This window comes from Tripterygium wilfordii, chromosome 2 (assembly GCF_013401445.1).
Source record: "Tripterygium wilfordii isolate XIE 37 chromosome 2, ASM1340144v1, whole genome shotgun sequence".
In the NCBI taxonomy this organism is placed as follows: Eukaryota; Viridiplantae; Streptophyta; class Magnoliopsida; order Celastrales; family Celastraceae; genus Tripterygium; species Tripterygium wilfordii.
Window position 1 is genome coordinate 8,626,037 of NC_052233.1, and position 20,401 is coordinate 8,646,437.

Consider the following 20,401-nt stretch of genomic DNA (forward strand, 5'->3'; position numbering starts at 1 on the left):
CCAGGCCCATCAACCTTCTCCATAAACCCCAGTCACGTGGACTCATTTTCATTGGCTTCCACGTAAGGCTTAGGGCGACTGTGCGGTTGAAATTCTAAAATCTAAAGAGAAAAAAAATTTAATTTTATATATCCACTTATATAAAAAGTTTTCCTAAATCAAAATTAAAACCCCAAAATCGTCTTTAATTATTTCAACACCTCCGTCTCTAGTCTCTCCAGACTCCAGCCCTTTCTATCTTAGGGACGCATTCCACGGTTAATCCGTAGTAGTACAATCGTCCTCCTATAGTATCGGGAGTCCATCCGGCGAATCATATACATCGCCGTCGATACACTACTGAAACCCCGGCCGGGTAAACGACGGTGTTTTTGAAAATTATTGTTTTAGCCGCCGGCGACCGGGGCGCCGGTGTCAATTAAGGTGCGCACTATCCTTAAACTGCGCACCTCCCCGTCTAGCTTCCTAAACGTGATTATGCGTACTCTGTTTCTTATCGTCTTTCTTCATACACAGAGATGCGCGCATTTTGTATTTTTTGAATCATTGCTTTTTGTTTTCACGTAGAATTTTTAGTGTAGGTATAATTGCTTTTGCTTTGAGGTTTGGGATTGTTAAGTTTGGCTCGTTTTTGGCGGTTTAGGGTTCGTAGATTGGAGTTCATATGGGGGTAACGGTTCAACTTGATTAGATTTCCTCTACGCGACTATGGATCTGCTGTTTGCTCCGTTTGATTTGTTGGAATACCTTTTCTCGGTTACTGATGATTGTTTTCAGTCACCGGCATCCTGCTTTGCTCCAAGACGTGATGGTATGTGTGTTTGTTATGGATTTAGTTCTTTTGAGTTTGTGTATGCTATCTGTCAATGTAAATTGCATTTGCCCCCTATGTTCAGTTGTTGGAGTTTCACTTTGGTGTCTATGATTTCATATTTTAATTTAAGTCGAAACACTCCTCAATTTCTGTTTTCTTTTCTGGAACACTTGTGCTGGCTTGCTGGGATGCATACTGGAACGAAAGAAGCATACCTGTTGGGACTTTAGGACATAAATCTTTGTTTTTTAGGGCTTGCCCGTTTGGAGGGTTGGGGGGTGTTGGGTTAGGAGGTGTTCCGAACACCTCCCAACCCTTGACCGTTTCAGGCGTTCAGGACTGTTGGGACAAAACCTCTTTATAAGATTATATATAAAAATCCCAACACCTCCCAACCCCTCCCAACCCAACACCTCCCAACCAACACCCCCCAACCCTCCAAATGGGCAAGCCCTAGTTTTATATTTTGTTGCTTAGAATGACACCTAAGTTGAAGTTAGGCTTGTCACCAAATAGTACATCACGTTCTTAACTTGTACTTTGAGTCTTCCATTTTTTTTATTTGGAGTATTTTCAAGATCAATGGCTTCACTCACAACCTGATTAATAATTTAATATATGATACATCCAACAGGGTCTTCACTCTTCAGTCTTCTGGAGAGATCGTAGACTTCTTTCTACTTGGATAAATTGTTTCTTGTGGTTATGATTGAGAAATCATCTTCTTAGAGCATTCATGTGAGAAGATGGCCTTTTTTAGGAACTATTCAGGTCGTAAGGTTGTAACAGAAGATAAAGACCAGGAACATGGCCTTGATGGAACTTGCAGCTCAGTAGGGAATGAGTATGTAGATGTAACTTCTAGTGATAAAGAATATGACATGAATATGGATCTTCGGTACCAAAGTGATGGTGAACCAGATGAGTTCGGTGCCCTGCAAAGTGAGGCAACTGCTGAAAATGATGCTGCTGTTGTGAGTAACTCAAATTTGCAGCCTTCTGGCAGAAAGTCAGCTCTGCCTGGAAAATGGGGTTCAACATTTTGGAAGGACTGCCAACCTAATGGATTAGAGTTAGAGGAGGGTGGTGGGAAGACTGATGTGGGCAAGAGTCGGAGGGACCACTCTGATGTCCCAGCAGATGAGATGTTTTCTGATGAATATTATGAGCAAGATGGGAAACATCACAATGATTCAATGCATCCCAAGGGTCTTGATAACTCTATTGGGGTGAATTCTCGACTGCCTTCAAGGCCTGCCTTTGGTAACAATTTGTCTAGGGGTTCAGGATTTTTAAACAAACATTATAATGATGCCAATGGTGGCGATGACGACAACAAAGGAAATAATGATGGGGATGCTGCTGATTACGAAGATGAGGATGATCAAGATGGTAACGAATATGTTGAATTTTATGTTGAAGTATCTCTATAGCATGTTTATATGTCTCTTTTCTCCTATATTTACTCTTTTTTTGGTAAGTACCCGCCCTATATTTACACTTTGCAGCAAGAAATAACATATTCTTCTACTATGCTGTAGTTTTTATTTTTGGCTTCATTATGGAAAATTCTGGGTCTGAGGTTTCATATCAATATGCAGAAGATGACCCGGCTGATGCAGATTTTGAACCTGATTATGGTGTCATGAGTAGGCGTGCAGGGAACAAGGTTAATATCTCTGCATCACAGTAATTACTTTTTCATGCAGTTATGCAAACCATATAACGGTATCAAATGGCAGCCTTGTCTGCATTTTTCTTCACTCTATATGTAAAATATTGGCCTGCTCTTCAGATTTTTAAATTGACAGCTGTTGAGGATTTGGTCCAAGAATCAAATTGCTCTTTCATATGTCCTTCCAAATCACTCAGATGTGATCTGCCAAACTGTGTGATGCACCTATTGAACTTCTTCTTTATGTGTTGTTTGGAGATATTATGTTTGTGGCTCCACATGGATATGTAGCATGCTGCATTCCTAATTCTTTATGTGCTTCTCAATGATTCCAGGATAAGGTTTGGGGTGGCGAAGACTCTGATGAAGAAAATAGCAGTGATGATGATGATTTGGATGTCTCAGATGAAGATAATTCTTATTACATGAAGAAACCCAAGGGTAGGCAACAAGTTAAAAGTGGATGCAATGTACAATCTTTTAGAGAATGCAGATCCCTTCATACATCCACTCGACCAATAAAAGGGAAGACATCATGGGCAGGAGATGAGTATTCGGCAGAGGACTCTAGTTGTGACAGTGATGATGATTTTAAGAGTTTGACAAGAAAAGATGCACATCTGCGAAAAGGTAAGGGTCGGTCCACCTCGTACATGAATATTGGTGCTCAAAACAGTGAGGTTCGCACGTCTAGTAGGTCTGTTCGCAAGGTATCATATATTGAAAGTGAAGAGAGTGAAGATATTGATGAAGGCAAAAGGAAGAAATCCCAAAAGGTGCAGTGTACTTTTCTTAAAAATCAAATCCATGGAAATGACAGTTGTTGCCTTAAGCATTTTATTTATTTATGTATTCCTGAATTTGAAGCTTCATGGGACCATGTCATGAATTAGACGTCCAAATTAAATTATTTGGAATTGTTTAGATAAAATGAGATGATTTGGAGGGAAGTAGTAGAAAGCTGATTTATTTGCCATCCAAGAGAGCACATAGTATAAGCCCAGGGGGAACATTAGAATGCAGTGGAAGTAACTTTTTCCGTCTTCTTCCAATTAGTCAGCTTATGCTGGAAATAATTTTTTTCCTTCTGCATTCTTGAAGTTTCTGCTACTTTGTTGTGCCCTGAATTTTCCTTCCTTTTAAAAGGAAGAAAATGAAGAGGAAGATGGAGACTGCATAGAAAAGGTGCTTTGGCATCAGCCTGAGGGCACAGCTGGAGATGCTTCTAGGAACAATAGATCAACAGAACCTATTCTGTTAAACCACTTGTTTGATTCTGAACCAGATTGGAATGAGATGGAGTTCTTGATCAAGTGGAAGGGCCAGTCACATTTGCATTGTCAGTGGAAATCATACTCTGGACTTCAAAATGTATGCCTCTCAAGCTCTGTTGCTTAGGGCCTGGTTAGTTGGCTAGCAGGTTTATTGTTGGTATTCAACTTCATTTTCTTTGGATGCCTTCCTTGCTTTCTGCTTGCAGCTAAGTGGTTTTAAGAAGGTCTTAAATTATACCAAAAAAGTGATGGAGGATGTCAGGTACAGGAAGACAGTCTCACGTGAGGAGGTATTGTTTGCCTCTTGCTACTACACAGTAGTCTCTTTAGGGCATAATTCTTCATTATGCCATAGATGTAGACAGTGAAATGCATGTGCAGATGTTCAGTGGAAGTATTTTCATTTGTTTGCTAGGGCTTGTTTGGAATGTGAGTTGTCTTTTTTTGCTTGAAATGAATGGTAACATGCATGTGCAGACATGTTATGAAAAACATTGACCATTTGCTCTGTGTTTCCTGGGGCTTCTATTGAAGTGAGATACCCATGCTTGAACGACAGTTGTGTACTTGTATGAGTGTGTGTGCTGTGTGTAAGAAATGTAATAGGTAGCTCTTTATGCAGCATATCTGTACTTCACTCTAATGGTTTATTTATTGTTGGATTGTGAGTAATGATATTTGTTTTCATTTGAAATAGGTTTATTACTTGAACTCTTTATTTATTTATTCTTGGTCTTTTTATTTTAGCTCGAAGTCAACGATGTAAGCAAGGAAATGGATTTAGATTTAATTAAGCAACATAGTCAGGTTTGTTTTCTTCTTTGCCTCTCCGCCCTTTTCAGCATTGCTATCCGGTGCATATTTACTTGTTATTTTTCAATTGATTCAGTATGCTTCGATGCACTCAGTGACTGGTTCATCATTTGTATCTTCAGGTCGAGAGAATAATTTCAGATCGAATTTCTACAGATAGCTCTGGTAACGTGATGCCTGAGTATTTAATAAAGTGGCAAGGTCTATCTTATGCTGAAGCAACATGGTATGTTAAAACTATGTCATCTCTCTGTCTACTCAGTACTTTGCACGCATGTATGGTGTGGCTGACTGGCTGTACCGTCTATTTTCTCTGTGAAGTGTGATTCAAGTCAATTTATGATGTCTATGATACCAGGTTAATAAACTTAACTTATCCCAGAATAGTCTAATTTTTCCCATTCAAAAAAGAATAGTCTAATTTTCCCGAGTATTGAACTGCTTTGATGCATTGCAAATTGGACCATGTATGCAGTGTTGTTGAAGGCACGCCCAAGATGCAGCAAGGCACAAGGGTAGCGCCTCAAGAGCTGCTCTTTAACTAGGCTTTGCCTAGACACGCGCCTGACCTGAGGCGCATGGGTCTCAAGGCCCTAAGGCGTGCCTCTCTTATTCTGCAATATGGATTTTTTTTTCTTGGCCTAAACTTGCACCTCAAGGCAATTGGAGGCCCTTGTGCCTTGCGCATTTAACAACACTGCGTGTTTGATAGTGTTTATTGACCTCTGGTCAGGGAGAAGGATGTTGATATTGCATTTGCTCAAGATGCTATAGATGAGTACAAGGTATATTATTTAATCAAATTCTATTGGGTTCATTTTACTTATTTTTCTTGGCATGCTCGACGGAGTACTCAGTATGCGATTCTTTGTGCCTGAATTATGTTTGCCATATTTCTTTTCAATGTAAAATTTCACACATTCTATTATTGTTTATTGGAAATGGGTTGTATTCCATAACATGGAGACAGAAGTTTTCTAAGTTACCGTTTCTGGTACAAATGAGAATTGGTTTTCTAATTATTAATCCACCAATGATTAGCCTCATGGAAGTACTGTTAGCTTTTAGTGGGTTTCACAAATTTTATATGAACCTTTAACATTTGGTTACAGAATTTATAGTCCGGATTTCCGCCTTGAAGACAGGTATATGAGAAATTATTTGAGTTACTGACACAGGGAAAACGTTAAATAATGCTAAACCAACGTTCAAGCTAAAGAAGACTGGAATCCACCAGGAAAAAAGGGAAATTCTCTAAAAATTTTTTTAAATCAAGTTATCAAGTTATGCTTCTAATGGGGGCTACAGTCCTACACCCCATTATAAAGGAAAAAAAATTCTATGCGCAATATTAAAATGATTCCTATTCTAAATAAAAACGAAAAACTAAATCCTATTCAAAATAGAAAGAAATTAAAAATATTAATAAACAACCTAATTCGACTATAATTCCTTATACCGACCAAAAATAAAACTCCTATTGATTAAATATGAATGACTCCTAATAATATTATAAAAAAAATTAAATCTTGCCCCATGGCAGATTCCTCCACTTGGAAAATAACTCGTCCTCAAGCTAATAGTTGAATAAAAATATCCATCTCCAAAAGTAAATTCACGTATAACCAATCCTCGAGGTTTTCATGTTCACTGGTTGAAATTGCATTTTCCACTCCAGAGAAATAAGTATTTTCGAACAAGGTGGTTGCTTTGACAGGCACATGAACTCCATGAATTGCAATGTTCCAAAAGTCTTATTTCTCAACATCAAGCTTTGAATAAATTTCAATATTGAAGAACTGATACTGTAATTAGAATATTCAATCCCAATAAAATCAACATGTGATTCCTCCCAATTTGTTGAAAAAGAATATGATAATGAGACTTTTGATCAATGAGATCTTCAATCGAATCTGTATCCTTAATCTCATTAGTGCTCAGAATCTCTCTCCTTCTGTATTTTTAACCACAATAATCTCATTTTTGTTCTGCATAGTGTCCTCTTCAATTTCTTCTTGAACTCCACTTCTGATTTTGTCTTTTGTATTTTTCAAACTCTCAACATGTTGTGTATTGCTTACACAACGTTGAAAGTCTTTTACTTCATAATCTGACTTAACCACTTTAACATGCCGAGGACCCAACCTATGTAGAATAGGATGTACAAGAGGCTAGTTCTAGCCTTCTAGGCGACTCCTTGAACTTCATTCATTTTGACTAGTTGATTCTGGTTGACGGGTGAGTTGCAATCCTACAAGCAACTGACGGATCTCATCCAAAGCCTGCCTTTGGGAGTCAATAGCCTCCCAAACGGCATCGATCCCATGATCACTACCGTTAGGACCTCGGTTTCTCCCTTCGTTGTTCGCCGTCGAACAAGGCAAAATCCTTGCTCCGATACCAACTAACATAGGGGAAAAAGCGAAATAAGGCCAAACCAATGTTTAAGCCAAAGGAAACTGGAATTCACCAGGAAAAAAGAAAATTCTCTTAACTTTTTTTTAAAATTATCAAGTTATGCCTCTAATGGAGGCTACACCCCTATTTATAAAAGGATAAATCCAATGTACAATATAACTAAATCCTATTCGCAATAGAAAGAAATTACAAACTATTGATAAACATCCTAATTTGACTATTTCCTAATACCGACCAAAATAAAAGTCCTATTAATTAAGTATGAATAACTCCTATTAATTAAATATGAATAACTCCTAATAATTATAAAAAAATTAAATCTTGTCCATGTTATTTATCTGCATTTCTAGCATGGCTGAAAACATCCTGTCATAAAATAAGGAGGTCCTATTTTTCCTAAAACTTTTTGAATCTTAAGAAAAGATCCTATAGCTTCCTCATGGTTTCTACGACTTCTATTTCATTATGGAACGCCTTTGGCTTGGCATCAAAATTCTGGTGTGTCGTGCTTCATGTTTTGCTGACTCTGTAACTTTCAAACTTTTGTTGCTCAAAGCATTTATTCTTGAGTTAATTTGGATTTTATCTTTTGCTTTTAATTTGTTAGTTTATTTTGCTGAAGTGTTAGTGTCCTTTCATCTGGTGTTTACATATGTATGTTATGTTTTTTGTGCATACATGCAAATAAACTGCTTTTGCATTGGCTTGCCTTTTATTTTTGTTTTTTTTTCTCTTTGATTAGTTTTTTCACTTGGTAGAATTGTGTCCATTCATCCCTTCACCAGAGCAAGTAAATACAAAGTTACAATTATGAGGCTCATGTTTTGCATTATTGATTATTCTCATAAGCCATTGCATTGAAATGATTGTTCTGCCTGTTATCCATGTTACACGTCTCATGTATCTGTAGCAATATAGAAAGAGATTAACAATTTCATGTTTATAATTTTTGGTTTTGTGGGAGTAGACTCGTGAGGCTGCCATGGCGACAATAGGGAAAATGGTGGATCTCCAGCGCAAGAAGGGAAAAGGTCTGTCCTTGTGTCCCTGTATTAAGTTACTATTGTCTTCTGCAAGATTGCTGGTTTGAAGAGCTCTCGCTACCCGGTTCTGATTCTTCTGTGATATAAGTTGTCCAATTTTACATAATCCATCTAGGGATGGTAGTTTCAATGGTTTATACGACCTATAACTTGATCATGACCTGCTTGTCATCTAGGTTGCGCAGGTACATTCATAGCTTAAGTAGTGGTACCATGAATTTCACTTGCCTTTTAATGCATGTATTGAGTTTGGGTAGGAGAAGACGATGAAGGTGCTTCAGTCATAGCTGATTATTTTATTTTGTGTGAAAAAGATGGAGCAAGTTTTGGTCATTATTTGTTCTGCTACCATATTTCTTCCCTCTCCCTCCAATTTTGACAACCTACTTTTAAATATGAATTAGGTTTGTCGTATTGTGCAAATAAATTACCTGATTTGGGACTTTTCTTTTGTTGTTTAGCAAGTTTACGAAAGCTTGATGAACAGCCTGATTGGTTGCGTGGAGGAAAACTTCGTGATTATCAGCTTGAGGGTTTGAATTTTCTTGTTAATAGGTATGCTTCTTGTTACTGCTGTTGTTGTTTGCTGAAACGTGAGTTACTGAAGATACAAATGTATACTCGCAGCTGGAGAAATGACACGAATGTCATTTTAGCTGATGAAATGGGTCTTGGTAAGACTGTGCAGTCGGTGTCCATGCTTGGCTTTTTACAGGTAAACTTTTATCCTTCTTTTTACCTAGTTCTTATGAATTTTTCTGTCCCAATTTATTTTTGGGTTAAAAATTTTGTTTCTTCTTCCCACAGAATACTCAACAGATTCCCGGGCCGTTTCTTGTTATTGTACCATTGTCCACACTGTCTAACTGGGCTAAAGAGTTTCGGAAGTGGCTTCCTGATATGAATGTTATTGTATATGTTGGTACACGAGCAAGTCGTGAGGTGAGTATCACTTCATTTTTTATTAAAGAAAAATAAGACAGTTGTTGATCTTTTGTGATATGTTGTTTCCTTTCTTCTTTCGTTTGCAGGTTTGCGAGCAATATGAATTTTACAATGATAAGAAAGGTGGACGACCCATAAAAGTTAATACCCTACTGACTACTTATGAAGTAGTTCTGAAGGACAAGGCTGTTTTATGCAAGATCAAGTGGAATTATTTGATGGTTGATGAAGCTCATAGGTTAAAAAATAGAGAGGCACAATTGTACACAACTCTGTCGGTATGTTTAGTCTTATAGAGGATTAAACTTTTTAATATAGGATGTGATTGGTCCCATTTGGTAATTAACAGATTATGGCTTTCTGTTTCCACAGGAATTTGGCACCAAAAACAAATTGCTTATCACTGGCACTCCATTGCAAAATAGTGTGGAAGAGCTTTGGTAATAACTTATGTCGTTAGCATTATCTATTCTGGTCTTCTGAGCTTTAGAATATAATTTTCAGTTGTGCTTCAAAGACAAAGGTTTATGAAGTCTTGGTGTATTGCCAATGTAGAAGAACTTCTTGGGTTGCACCCTCTTGGTGCCTTTAATAAATTTCTTTTGCATTTGAAAAGTAAAGATTTCTATTTAATATGATCTTTACCATTTAATATGGGCTGTCTGCTGATGAGATTGTCATAGCATTCCATTTATCAAAATACTAGCAACATTCTGCACTCGCTTAAGAGGCTGATTGACAGGGTCTAACATTGTAGGATTTTTCTCCTCAAATCATATTAATTCTTCAACATTTCCCCAATTTGTCCCCCTCTTCAACATTCATGGTTAATTATTTTTGCTTTTATTGATAGAGTTGTGTTTTTTGGAGGTTCGATGGCGAATAATGTTTGGATTTGTTCACTTTTTACTTCTATTTTCAATTTTTTGTAACTCTTTTGATGTATTTATACTTCGTCAATTGATCCTGAATATGCACTGCATCTTAACTAGCTTTCTGGATTTTTTTGTGTATCTAAGAACACAAATTAGAACTAAAAGGGGCACGAAGGAGGGAGGGGGTTGCCAGCCATGTACAAGAACTAAAATATCAAATTTCAAAAGCTCCTAACACGACTTTTACATCAAAAATTCTGCTACCATTGCTCCAAAAGCTGATGGCATGAAACCAGTTTTCAATGATACTTTCCTTGTGAAAATCAGTGCTCTTGAAAACCTCTTGTTATTAAGATTTTATTTATTCTCTATCTGAAATAAGATTTTAGGGGTTTTGCATTTGTGTTGGTTGAAGATTGGGCTGAAAAGAAAAAAGGTGAGTGATTGCAGGTTTTCTGGCTCTCTTTGATGTGTGTACCATAATTTGCGAGTGGTTTTAGGTTTTCAAGTCCTCTTTCTTTGTGTTTGTGTGCGCGCACATGATAAGTCTTTTCTCATCGTGTGTATTTCTTTTGTACTGATATTTACAGGGCTCTACTTCACTTTCTTGATCCTGATAAGTTCAAGAGTAGGGATGATTTTGTAGAAAATTACAAGAATCTTAGCTCATTCAATGAAAATGGGGTATCATATACACTCATTTGCATTGTCACTTTACGATATCCAGCATGTCCTCCCATGCCGTTTTTTTTTTTATTGAATGTTGAAATATTTGACCTTAGATTTAAAACATCTGTGTCGGATTTTCTGTAGCTTGCTAACCTTCATATGGAATTGAGGCCTCATATTCTCCGAAGAATTATCAAGGATGTAGAGAAGTCATTGCCTCCTAAAATAGAACGGATACTTAGGGTTGAAATGTCCCCTCTGCAGAAGCAGTAAGAACTATAGTTAGCATCTGACTATGTGATATTCTGTTTATTATCATAATGAATCGAATTTTTTACACGTGCCACTGCTGCATATTAATTATATAGGTACTATAAGTGGATTTTGGAACGCAACTTTCATGACTTGAATAAAGGAGTTCGTGGGAATCAGGTTTGCGTTTGTATATGACATTGGCAATGTGTAAACTTTTTTTGGGATAAGACATGTGATTAGATTGTCAGTTTTTAGAGGGAGGGGGAATCTAACCTTGCACCTCATGCAAGTGATGAAGCGCAGGCTTTCACTAGACCACAGTAGCTCCTCTGTTGATGTGTATACTTTTAGATCTATTTCATACCTTTTGGCTATGCCTAGTGTTTCATTATCCTATTTTTATTTATAATAACTTACCAGTTACCGCTGTGGTCAATGGTGCTTCTTTTTGTTTCCGTTTTCTGTTTTTTATTTATCATCTGTAAGATTTGATTATAACTATTATGAGGTAGTCTTCCCTTAAGAGTTAGTAGAAGCTTTTGTTGAGAAGAGTTGAACAAAATGTTGGTACTCACAAGAGGTCTTAGGTTGCTGAAAAGTTGAAAAATGTGTACCCAGAACTGAGTCATTGGACACAAAAAATATACGTTATTAATGTGCCTATTTAGCCCTTGCTATACTGTTATTCTGCAAATAATTAAAACTGGGGATGTTTATTGATGTTTTCTAATTTTCAGGTCTCCCTTTTAAATATTGTCGTAGAGTTAAAGAAATGTTGCAACCATCCATTCCTATTTGAAAGCGCTGACCATGGCTATGGTGGGGACATCAGCACCACAGAGAGCAGTAAACTGGAAAGAATTATCTGGAGCAGTGGGAAGCTAGTTATTCTTGACAAACTTTTTGTCAGATTACATGAGACAAAGCACAGAGTCCTGATTTTCTCACAGGTCTATTTTAAAAGTCATTGCTTGTATGCTCCTTGCAATTGTGCACACCTGAGGTTGTTAGGTGGCATGATCATAACCATTGATTGGTGTCATTCTTTTATAAGACGATTAATAGTCGTTGAGATTAAGTTTCCTGGAATCTTGCATAGCTTTCTTTTTGACAATTTTATAGCAACATGGTCAAATTGTTTTGTTAGTAAACCGATCTAGGAGTAGATAATTCTTGAATAATGACTGTCAGATTGACGCCAATTTGGGAACTGATTTCAACTTTGTTTTTCATCCTTAGCTTTCAGACGCCATTTTTATTTTATGACAATAAAACATACCTAGGCAGTTTGTAATCTAAAGGTATCATATTGGACTGCCTTTGGAAATATTTACTGAAATATCAAGGTTGAAGAAAGCGCCTGATGATATGATTTTCTTTATTAGCTGTGTCATTCGTTGATGGGATTTTTTAGTATGGCGTGCATGGTGGGGATCACATAGGGTATTGACAATATGTTCCCCTATCCCAGTCACATACTGACTAGACTCGTAGAAATCAATTGGCATGTCAATGCTCTTTAATGTTCATGTGTGATACATCCGGTATACCAAACAATTTTATGGATCGAGATGTAATATTTATTTGGAAACACATATCTTATCAATGTCTGATGGAGATGTAATGTTCATTCATGCTACATCCTGTATACCAAAGAATTTTATGGATTGAGAAATCGAATGTTTAAGGAGTAAGTCACCTACGTTTCTTATTTTTAATATATGTGACAAGCAGGATTACTTTTAAGAATTTTGGACTTTGATTAGCAAGTCTATTGTTGTTATTATCATATGGCTAGAAACCAATCTGATTAATTGATGACTCTTAAACATTCCAGATGGTTAGAATGTTGGACATACTGGCAGACTATATGTCACTTAGAGGTTTCCAATATCAGAGACTTGATGGTAGCACCAAAGCTGAGTTACGTCAGCAGGCTATGGATCACTTTAATGCTCCTGGAAGTGAGGATTTCTGTTTTCTTCTTTCAACTCGAGCTGGTGGTCTAGGTATTAACCTTGCGACCGCTGACACTGTCATAATATTTGATTCAGATTGGAATCCACAAAATGACTTACAGGTTTGAAGCAGAAAACATTTTCTCCTTTGAAAGAATCGTCCTTTTTGATGTGTTTCCAGTTTCTAATTTTATTTTGAAGGGAAAGAACATGAATCCTTTTGGCAGTAAATGTTCCATAATTTTCAGGCAATGAGTAGAGCTCATAGAATTGGACAACAAGAAGTTGTTAACATCTATAGATTTGTTACAAGCAAAAGTGTCGAGGAAGATATCTTGGAGAGAGCTAAGAAAAAGATGGTAAAGTACACAAAATTCTTTTTTATGTTTTTTTTATTACTCTATGTATTTACCTCCATGCTCATGAACTTATATTGTCTGTGCTTGCTATCTGTATTTTGGATATCTGTGCCAAATTCACATCATCTTCATTTTGTGTTTGGTTCTTATAGGTCCTTGACCATTTGGTGATCCAAAAATTAAATGCAGAGGGCAGATTGGAGAAGAAAGAAGCGAAAAAAGGGAGTTATTTTGACAAAGTAAGGACTAATCTGGAAATAATTATTTTCATTTCTACCTTGTTTCGCACTCTTTGATAGTAACATGTAAACTTATCTCAAGGATTTCTTTTATTGAAATTTCTTTTCTTTTCTTTTTTTGATTTTATTGTGTTGCTTAAGTATTTTCCACGAGTAGTTAGTCCAATTTTTGTTTCTTTTTAATTGCAGAATGACCTTTCAGCAATCTTAAGATTTGGGGCAGAGGAACTTTTTAAGAGGACAAAAATGATGAAGAAAGTAAGAAAAGGCTCCTAAGTATGGACATCGATGAAATCCTAGAAAGGGCTGAAAAAGTTGAAGAGAAGGTAGAAGCTGAAGCGGATCAAGGAAGTGAACTATTGAGTGCTTTCAAGGCAAGTGAATACTTTCATGTGTGCTGATGGAATCTTTTCTTCTTCCTAGGTTGAAGAAGGCGAAATGCTATTATTATTCTTTGCTCTGTTTTCCCTCCTTTTGGAGTTGGGGGCTTTGGTTCTACTTGCTGCGGCAATTGTTCATGCAAATTTAATTGATTTTTTTTTTCTTCATAATACTAGGTTGCCAATTTCTGTAGTGCTGAAGATGATGGGAGTTTTTGGAGTCGATGGATAAAACCAGAAGCTGTAACTCAAGCTGAGGTATGATAATGGTTTTTGTTTCAATATTTTAATTTCATTGAGTTCTTAAAGCCGTCTCTTTTTGAAATAATGTTACAGTTGGAGTGATACGTTTAAGATCATTTTCTTTCTTTAGGAGGCTCTTGCTCCCCGAGCTGCTAGGAACACCAAGAGCTATGCAGAGTCTAACCAACCAGAGAGAAGTAAAAGGAAGAAGAAAGGATCTGAACCCCAGGAGCCTCATGAGGGAGTCCAGAAGCGTCGTAAAGTAGATTATTCTGTTCCGTCAGCACCAATGATTGAGGGAGCAGTTGCTCAAGTAGGAGGTTGGTCTTACGGGAATTTGTCGAAGAGAGATGCATTGCGCTTTTCTCGTGCGGTAGGCCTTTAATTCTTATTGAAAGTTTATTCAGCTTTGGTTTTGGCCATTACTTCCTTTCCCTCAATAAAATTTGTAATAGGCATACAAACATAATAAAAAGAGCAAGAAAAAGGAAAAGTGAAGGCTGAAGAGAATTAGAGTTATGGTTCAAAATTGATTTAGATCTTACTTGGATTTTGATGCAGACTTTCTAGTTAGTTTCAGTCTTAATTTATGTTTCTTTAGGTTGGATAGCCGCTGGTCTTATTTTTTATCGCAAAGAAGGATTTATTAAAAGATATTGCATGGGGATGTCTCCCACACACAGACAGCCATTTGCAGGAAATTAAATCAAACCTGTTAAGAAAAGAAGAGGACATTAGATTAACACATATAACATGACATTTGATGAATCTTGGGGTCAATATTGCATTGTAGCATGACATTTTCTTGTTATAGGGTTGCAAGATTGCTTTTGCCAGGTACAAGAACAGCTGCTGTAGTTGGCTCGGACAATAACTAAATCTGGGCGAACTCTAGAACTTCTGTAATATCAAAGTTAATTTTTTGTTGTCTGGGGTATGTCACATGGATCTTGAAAGTTTTGACAGCCCTTTTAAAGGCTTGAAGGGGAATGTAATTAAACCACAAAAAAGAATATTCTTGGTTAGTGGAAATCAAATATGAGCATAGAACTTGTCCCTATATTTGAAGGAGCACTAGGCTTCATAAGGACTTTTGTCTTCAGGTAAGCTTGGGCAGTGAAAGAACTGGTCCTAATGAACTTTTAATCTATAACCACTGAAATGTACTTGCAAACTTTCTTCTTTCCCTTTTTTAGCTTCATGTGTCGTGAATTGTGATACTAGTGTTTGTGAGGTTAGGATGGGCCTTAGGAGCTATTTTTGTGGAACAGTGATAATGTCTTTTTCAGAGAACGTTGAAGTGAGGGCTGGAATCAAAATACAGTGAATGGAAACTAACTTGCTTTTACTACCTTGTCAGTGCTCCGGCATCAGCTGCATGTACCTATCCATTTATTGATAAAAGGAGGTTAATGTTCATCAGTTTTTATACTTTCATCTTTATCGCTATGCTTATGGTATTGTTTGTTTGTTGTCTTTGAAAATGGGTGAATTGAAGCAACAGACATCTAAGATACACATCAAACTAAGTGGGGAAGGGATGGAATGTTATTCCGTTGCCATAACTGTTTCTTGTACCTTTTCTAATTATAGAATTGTGCCATAAATTTATGTTTTTCACCTTTAAAACTTAGGTAATGAAATTTGGGAATGAGAGGCAGATAAGCTCCATTGTTGCAGAGGTTGGTGGTGCAATTGCTGCAGCTCCTCCTGAAGCACAGATTGAGCTCTTTGATGCCTTAATTGATGGCTGCAGAGAGGCTGTAGTTGAAAATCTGGACCCAGAGGTTGGCCTTAAAATCTTCTTCAAATTCTCCGTGTTGATTCTATGACACAAATCCTTCAATGCCCACTGGGGGATACTCTAAATTTCTCTCAAAATAACACTACATATGATTATATAGGGTTCTGTATTGGATTTTTTTGGCGTCCCTGCGAAGGCTAATGAACTACTCACCCGCATTCAAGAACTTCAGCTCCTAGCCAAGCACATTAGTCGGTATGCAGATCCAATGGCACAGTTTCGAGCTTTGTCATACCTTAAGCCTTCAAATTGGTCTAAAGGTTGTGGTTGGAATCAAAGTATGTTTTTTCCTTCATTATTTCCTGTTATAATACCTTTTTTGGTGTTTTTATGTAACTTTTGTTGATGTATCTGATTCATTTTTATTCTCTTATGATAAGTTGACGATGCAAGACTGCTACTGGGAATACACTACCATGGCTTTGACAGTTGGGAAAAGATAAGGTTAGATGAATGCCTTTGCCTTACAAAGAAGATTGCTCCTGCTGAACTTCAACACCATGAGACGTTTCTACCGCGCGCTCCAAATTTGAAGGACCATGCAAGTGCACTTCTAGAAATGGTAAAAGATTACTCGCAGTCCAGCTGCACAGAGATGAAAAGATTCATTTTCTGAAAATAACATGCACATTGTTTGTTGATAGATTTTTATTCTCTCTTTTCCATTGTCCTTTTTCCATCAAGTGCAATGTCTTTTTTGTGGGCCATATTTGTCTACCTGTTGTCTTAACTTTTAGCGAGGAATATCTCATTTTTCATGACTTTCGTAATGACATGCAGTTTTTAAAGTACTCTCTCATTCAGGTTAATACTTAGTAGTGGATGTAGTAATCATTTTCCTTTTATGCTAACCACCTCTTTCTCGCGTACTTGCCACATGTTTTGAGGGATGTTAATGGAAACAAGGAAAGTGACTCAGATTCAGTGTATCCTTATGATGCAATTAAAATTGCCTCTCTTTGATGGCCTTCTCTTCTTTAACTTTTTTTATTGGAGCTTTCTCTTCTTTAACTTCCCTTGGACTTATCCTTGTGAGCTTCCTTTTGAGGACAAAACAATGAGGTTTCTTGGACCAAAGCAGACAATACCAACCTTTGAGCCTGGTCATTAGAAAAGGTCCCAAATTCCAACCTTGGATGTGGGATGAATAACTCTATATTATACATGGACGGTTTAGACTTGATCTTGTAGTGCATTTTGAGGGAAAAACCGTGAGGCCCACTTCTACCATAGATGACAATACTTCGTGCATTTTGCGTCTGGTTCTTATAATCCTCGTGCATAATAAGTACATGTTTAAGTTATCCATTCCATTTTCCTCACCCTCTAGATTGACTAGTCAATTTTTTTTGATAATTTTGTAGAGGTTGCAGTCGTTTGTGTTTCTTTGTGTACTTGTATGCTTGCATGCTTATATCTTTCAGACACTTCTACCATATTTCGTGTTCTAAGTTGATACTCAACGTATAGGCAAGTTAGCAGCAGTTCAATGATTTTTATCTGTTATAGACTGCCCAAACCTGTTCTAAGAACAACATTTTACCAGGAGCTAGCAGCTATTGGTGGAAAGGGAACAAATGCTAAAGCCCGTCGTAAGTCTTCAAAGAAGGTGAAAGAAAATAATTCAAACATCTCGATGCCTCGGAGGGAGAAGAGAAGAAATTTTAATTCTCCTATTGTTGTCCAAACTAAAGACAGACCAAAGAAAACCCGGAAACTTGAACCTTTAGTGAAAGAGGAGGGTGAAATGTCAGACAATGAGGAAGTATATGAGCAGTTTAAGGAAGTGAAATGGATGGAGTGGTGTGAAGATGTCATGGTTGATGAAATTAGAACTCTGAATCATCTTCATAAGTTGCAGACCACCAGTGCCAATCTTCCAAAAGAAAAGGTATGTTTTCCTTCTTTTACATTTGATTTATTTTGCTATAGAACCATATCTATGTTTAAAATATATATTTTCTTTCAGGTATTACCAAAAATTCGGAATTATTTACAGCTTATTGGATGGAGGATAGACCAAATTGTTGCAGATCATGAAGAGGAACTTTATAGGCAAGATAGTACATTCTTTTTAACCTCTCATCTGCTTGATCCATTTTCAATAATCTGTGTCTTTTCCTATCTACTCCATACTCCCTGATTAGGCATGCTGCATGCATTATTTTTTTGTTCTCTATTTCTTATGTTACCTCAAGTTTATTTTCTTATTTTTCTTTGTTTCCCCTCATAAATACCAAAAATGTTGTCTATTAACGTTGAACATTTAGAGCTGATTTTATTGTGTGCACTTTTTAGTCTTAATAGACTCGAGGCTCCTGCCTCTTCCGAAGTCAAATAAGAGTAGTGGAGTGGATTTGAACTTGCCTTTTTTCTATCCATTTTCCAAATTTGTATGCTTTGCACTGGCATTTGCTAATTTGCTTATTCTTTTACAGGGATGACCACACGATTATGGAAGTATGTCTCCACATTTTCAAATCTCTCTGGGGAGAGGCTTCAACAGATCTATTCCAAACTCAAACAAGAGCGGGAAGAGGAGGTAGGAGTGCTAATCATTTCATGCGGCAAAGAGGGTACAAGACCACCTATCAAATGACAGAACCATTTCGTAGGGGTCGTGATACTGGGAATTTCGAAGCTTGGAAACAAAGAAGAATGGAAACTGATATCCATTCTTCTGTTCAGCCTCTGCCTCCAGGACCTTTGAGTAACGGGACTCATTTATCTGATCCAAACTCACTAAGGATTCTTGGAGCGGCACCATCTGACAGTAGAAGTTTAGGTAGTCGAATGCGTCAATCTAATTTTCCCCCTCGACAAAACTTCTCGTCAGGAATCGATTAGTGATTTTGTATGAAAGGAGAGCTACTGATTCAGGAGATTGCGCTATCTGCTCTCACCTTGTGGCTTCACTGCTTCAGCCACTGAATATTTGATGGAATTCTTTTTTGAGCAATGGAAATAATAACAGCTACACAACCTTATTTGGTTTTGAGTCACTGATTTCAGTGAACTGGTGAACGTGAATTGCAACGTTGTAAGAAAAATGCTGCCGAGGAAAGAAGTACGCGGGAATCAATTGACAAGAAGACTACAGCAAAAAGTTCCAACTCAAAAGTAAACATTTTTGAGGGGCATATATACTTGTATGTTAGGAAAAATTGTACATTATCAGTTTTGCATAATCTCTAATAGGAGTGAGTTTACTCTGGCTGCCAAATTCTGGTTGCACTGATTGACAATTAGTTATATTCTTTCTTAAATTATTTTGTGAAAAAGAAGACTGTAATTGATTAATGACCAGGTCCCAATAACTATTTGGTGCTAATTTATACGCACTACTACTCTTTGGTAGAAAGTGGGCAAGTTTTATGCTCCATAAAGGATTGTGTACTCTCTTTACATTAAACTTATGTTTAATCTGTCTGGAATGATGAGTCATTATGCTTGGCTCTCTCTTTTATCAGAATATGTTCTTTTGGTTAATTAAAAGAATATGTTATTTTGGTTCATCCATATGAGAAAAAGCATGGGCATCTAACTAAAGCTAGAGAACGTCATCTCAAAATCACGAGTAGTTCAAATTGTACTCGTGTATAGTATATTTGAACTCGTGTATAGTATCTCGAGAAGTCTCAAATTTGAATCTCCTCCATCCACTATTCCTGTAGTAAAAAATAAAAAAATAAAAAAAGGTAGACAATGTGATCTCTTAGAGCATTGTCCAATGGGTACCCCAAGAAAACCATCTCGTAGAGCATGACCAACGGGAACATCTAAAATCACTTTTTCAATATAACTGCTACTGTAGGTTTGAAGTTTGAACTCCATCTGATTAACATTAATGAATCTTCAAAAGCTTGAATTCAACTCGAGTGTGATCTTGCTTTTAGAAGAAAGAAATTTTTAGTGCCATCCTTTAGGTTAGGGGTTGGTTCAGATACATAATGCATAATTGATGCAAGCAGAGTAGGGGTCTTCAACAGCACAAAGAAATTGGTCCAACTAACAGCTGATATATATATATATGTGGATAACAATTCCAAAGGAATTACAAGACAGATAACTCAAATACAACCAAGAACTGAGACTCTCTCTCAGGAAGATGAGATTCACTCTCATGAAAGATAGGTCGAGAATCACTCTCAGAAGGAAAGCTAAACAGTAATAAAGAGAACGAAAATTCAAGCATCATCCAAAGTGCCCTATTACCAGTCTTCAGGTTGCATATATTGCTATTAGCTTGGACTGGGCTTGGCTTCTAGAGAAGCTTCATGGGCTTCTGACTTGGACCCATAGCAACTCCTATTCCAACTCCCATCTGCATCATTCCCTCCCTCCCAATTGAATTCGACTCCGTCGAATTTGGACTGCAAACTCCGCCGGGGTCCCATTGTAGTGTTCCAGGAATGAGAAACTTTAGAGATAGAGGAAACATACCCATAATGCCATCAAACTCACTATCAAGAACTTCACATACAAGTTTCACGCCATGATGGCCAATAATCTTGATAGGTACCTCCGATTGACTCAGCATTGTTGGGAAAATGATATTTGCAGTGATCCTCTCATACACTTTAGGAAAAGCCTCAAACTTAAAGAATGAAGCCCACAAGTGAGCGCTACTGATCAAC

The 20,401-nt window shown here is 37.1% G+C and overlaps 1 protein-coding gene across 1 annotated transcript; it reads left to right on the forward strand.

Annotated features, from left to right (window-relative positions):
• Nucleotides 1-161: 161 nt before the first annotated feature.
• On the forward strand, nucleotides 162-19,221 carry LOC120008650 (protein CHROMATIN REMODELING 5-like). Its single transcript, XM_038859043.1, is given in 33 exon segments — nucleotides 162-425; nucleotides 1,458-2,206; nucleotides 2,416-2,483; nucleotides 2,825-3,265; nucleotides 3,636-3,860; nucleotides 3,970-4,053; nucleotides 4,511-4,570; nucleotides 4,699-4,802; nucleotides 5,310-5,361; nucleotides 7,962-8,025; nucleotides 8,499-8,592; nucleotides 8,665-8,752; nucleotides 8,845-8,979; nucleotides 9,069-9,260; nucleotides 9,355-9,422; nucleotides 10,448-10,541; nucleotides 10,671-10,795; nucleotides 10,895-10,958; nucleotides 11,519-11,731; nucleotides 12,619-12,861; nucleotides 12,988-13,098; nucleotides 13,251-13,337; nucleotides 13,527-13,569; nucleotides 13,572-13,711; nucleotides 13,895-13,975; nucleotides 14,091-14,333; nucleotides 15,595-15,747; nucleotides 15,865-16,042; nucleotides 16,145-16,326; nucleotides 17,311-17,655; nucleotides 17,734-17,827; nucleotides 18,203-18,313; nucleotides 18,316-19,221. Coding segments are annotated over 32 exon segments (5,124 nt in total). The 5' UTR covers nucleotides 162-425; nucleotides 1,458-1,560; the 3' UTR covers nucleotides 18,612-19,221.
• The last annotated feature ends 1,180 nt before the right edge of the window (nucleotides 19,222-20,401 follow it).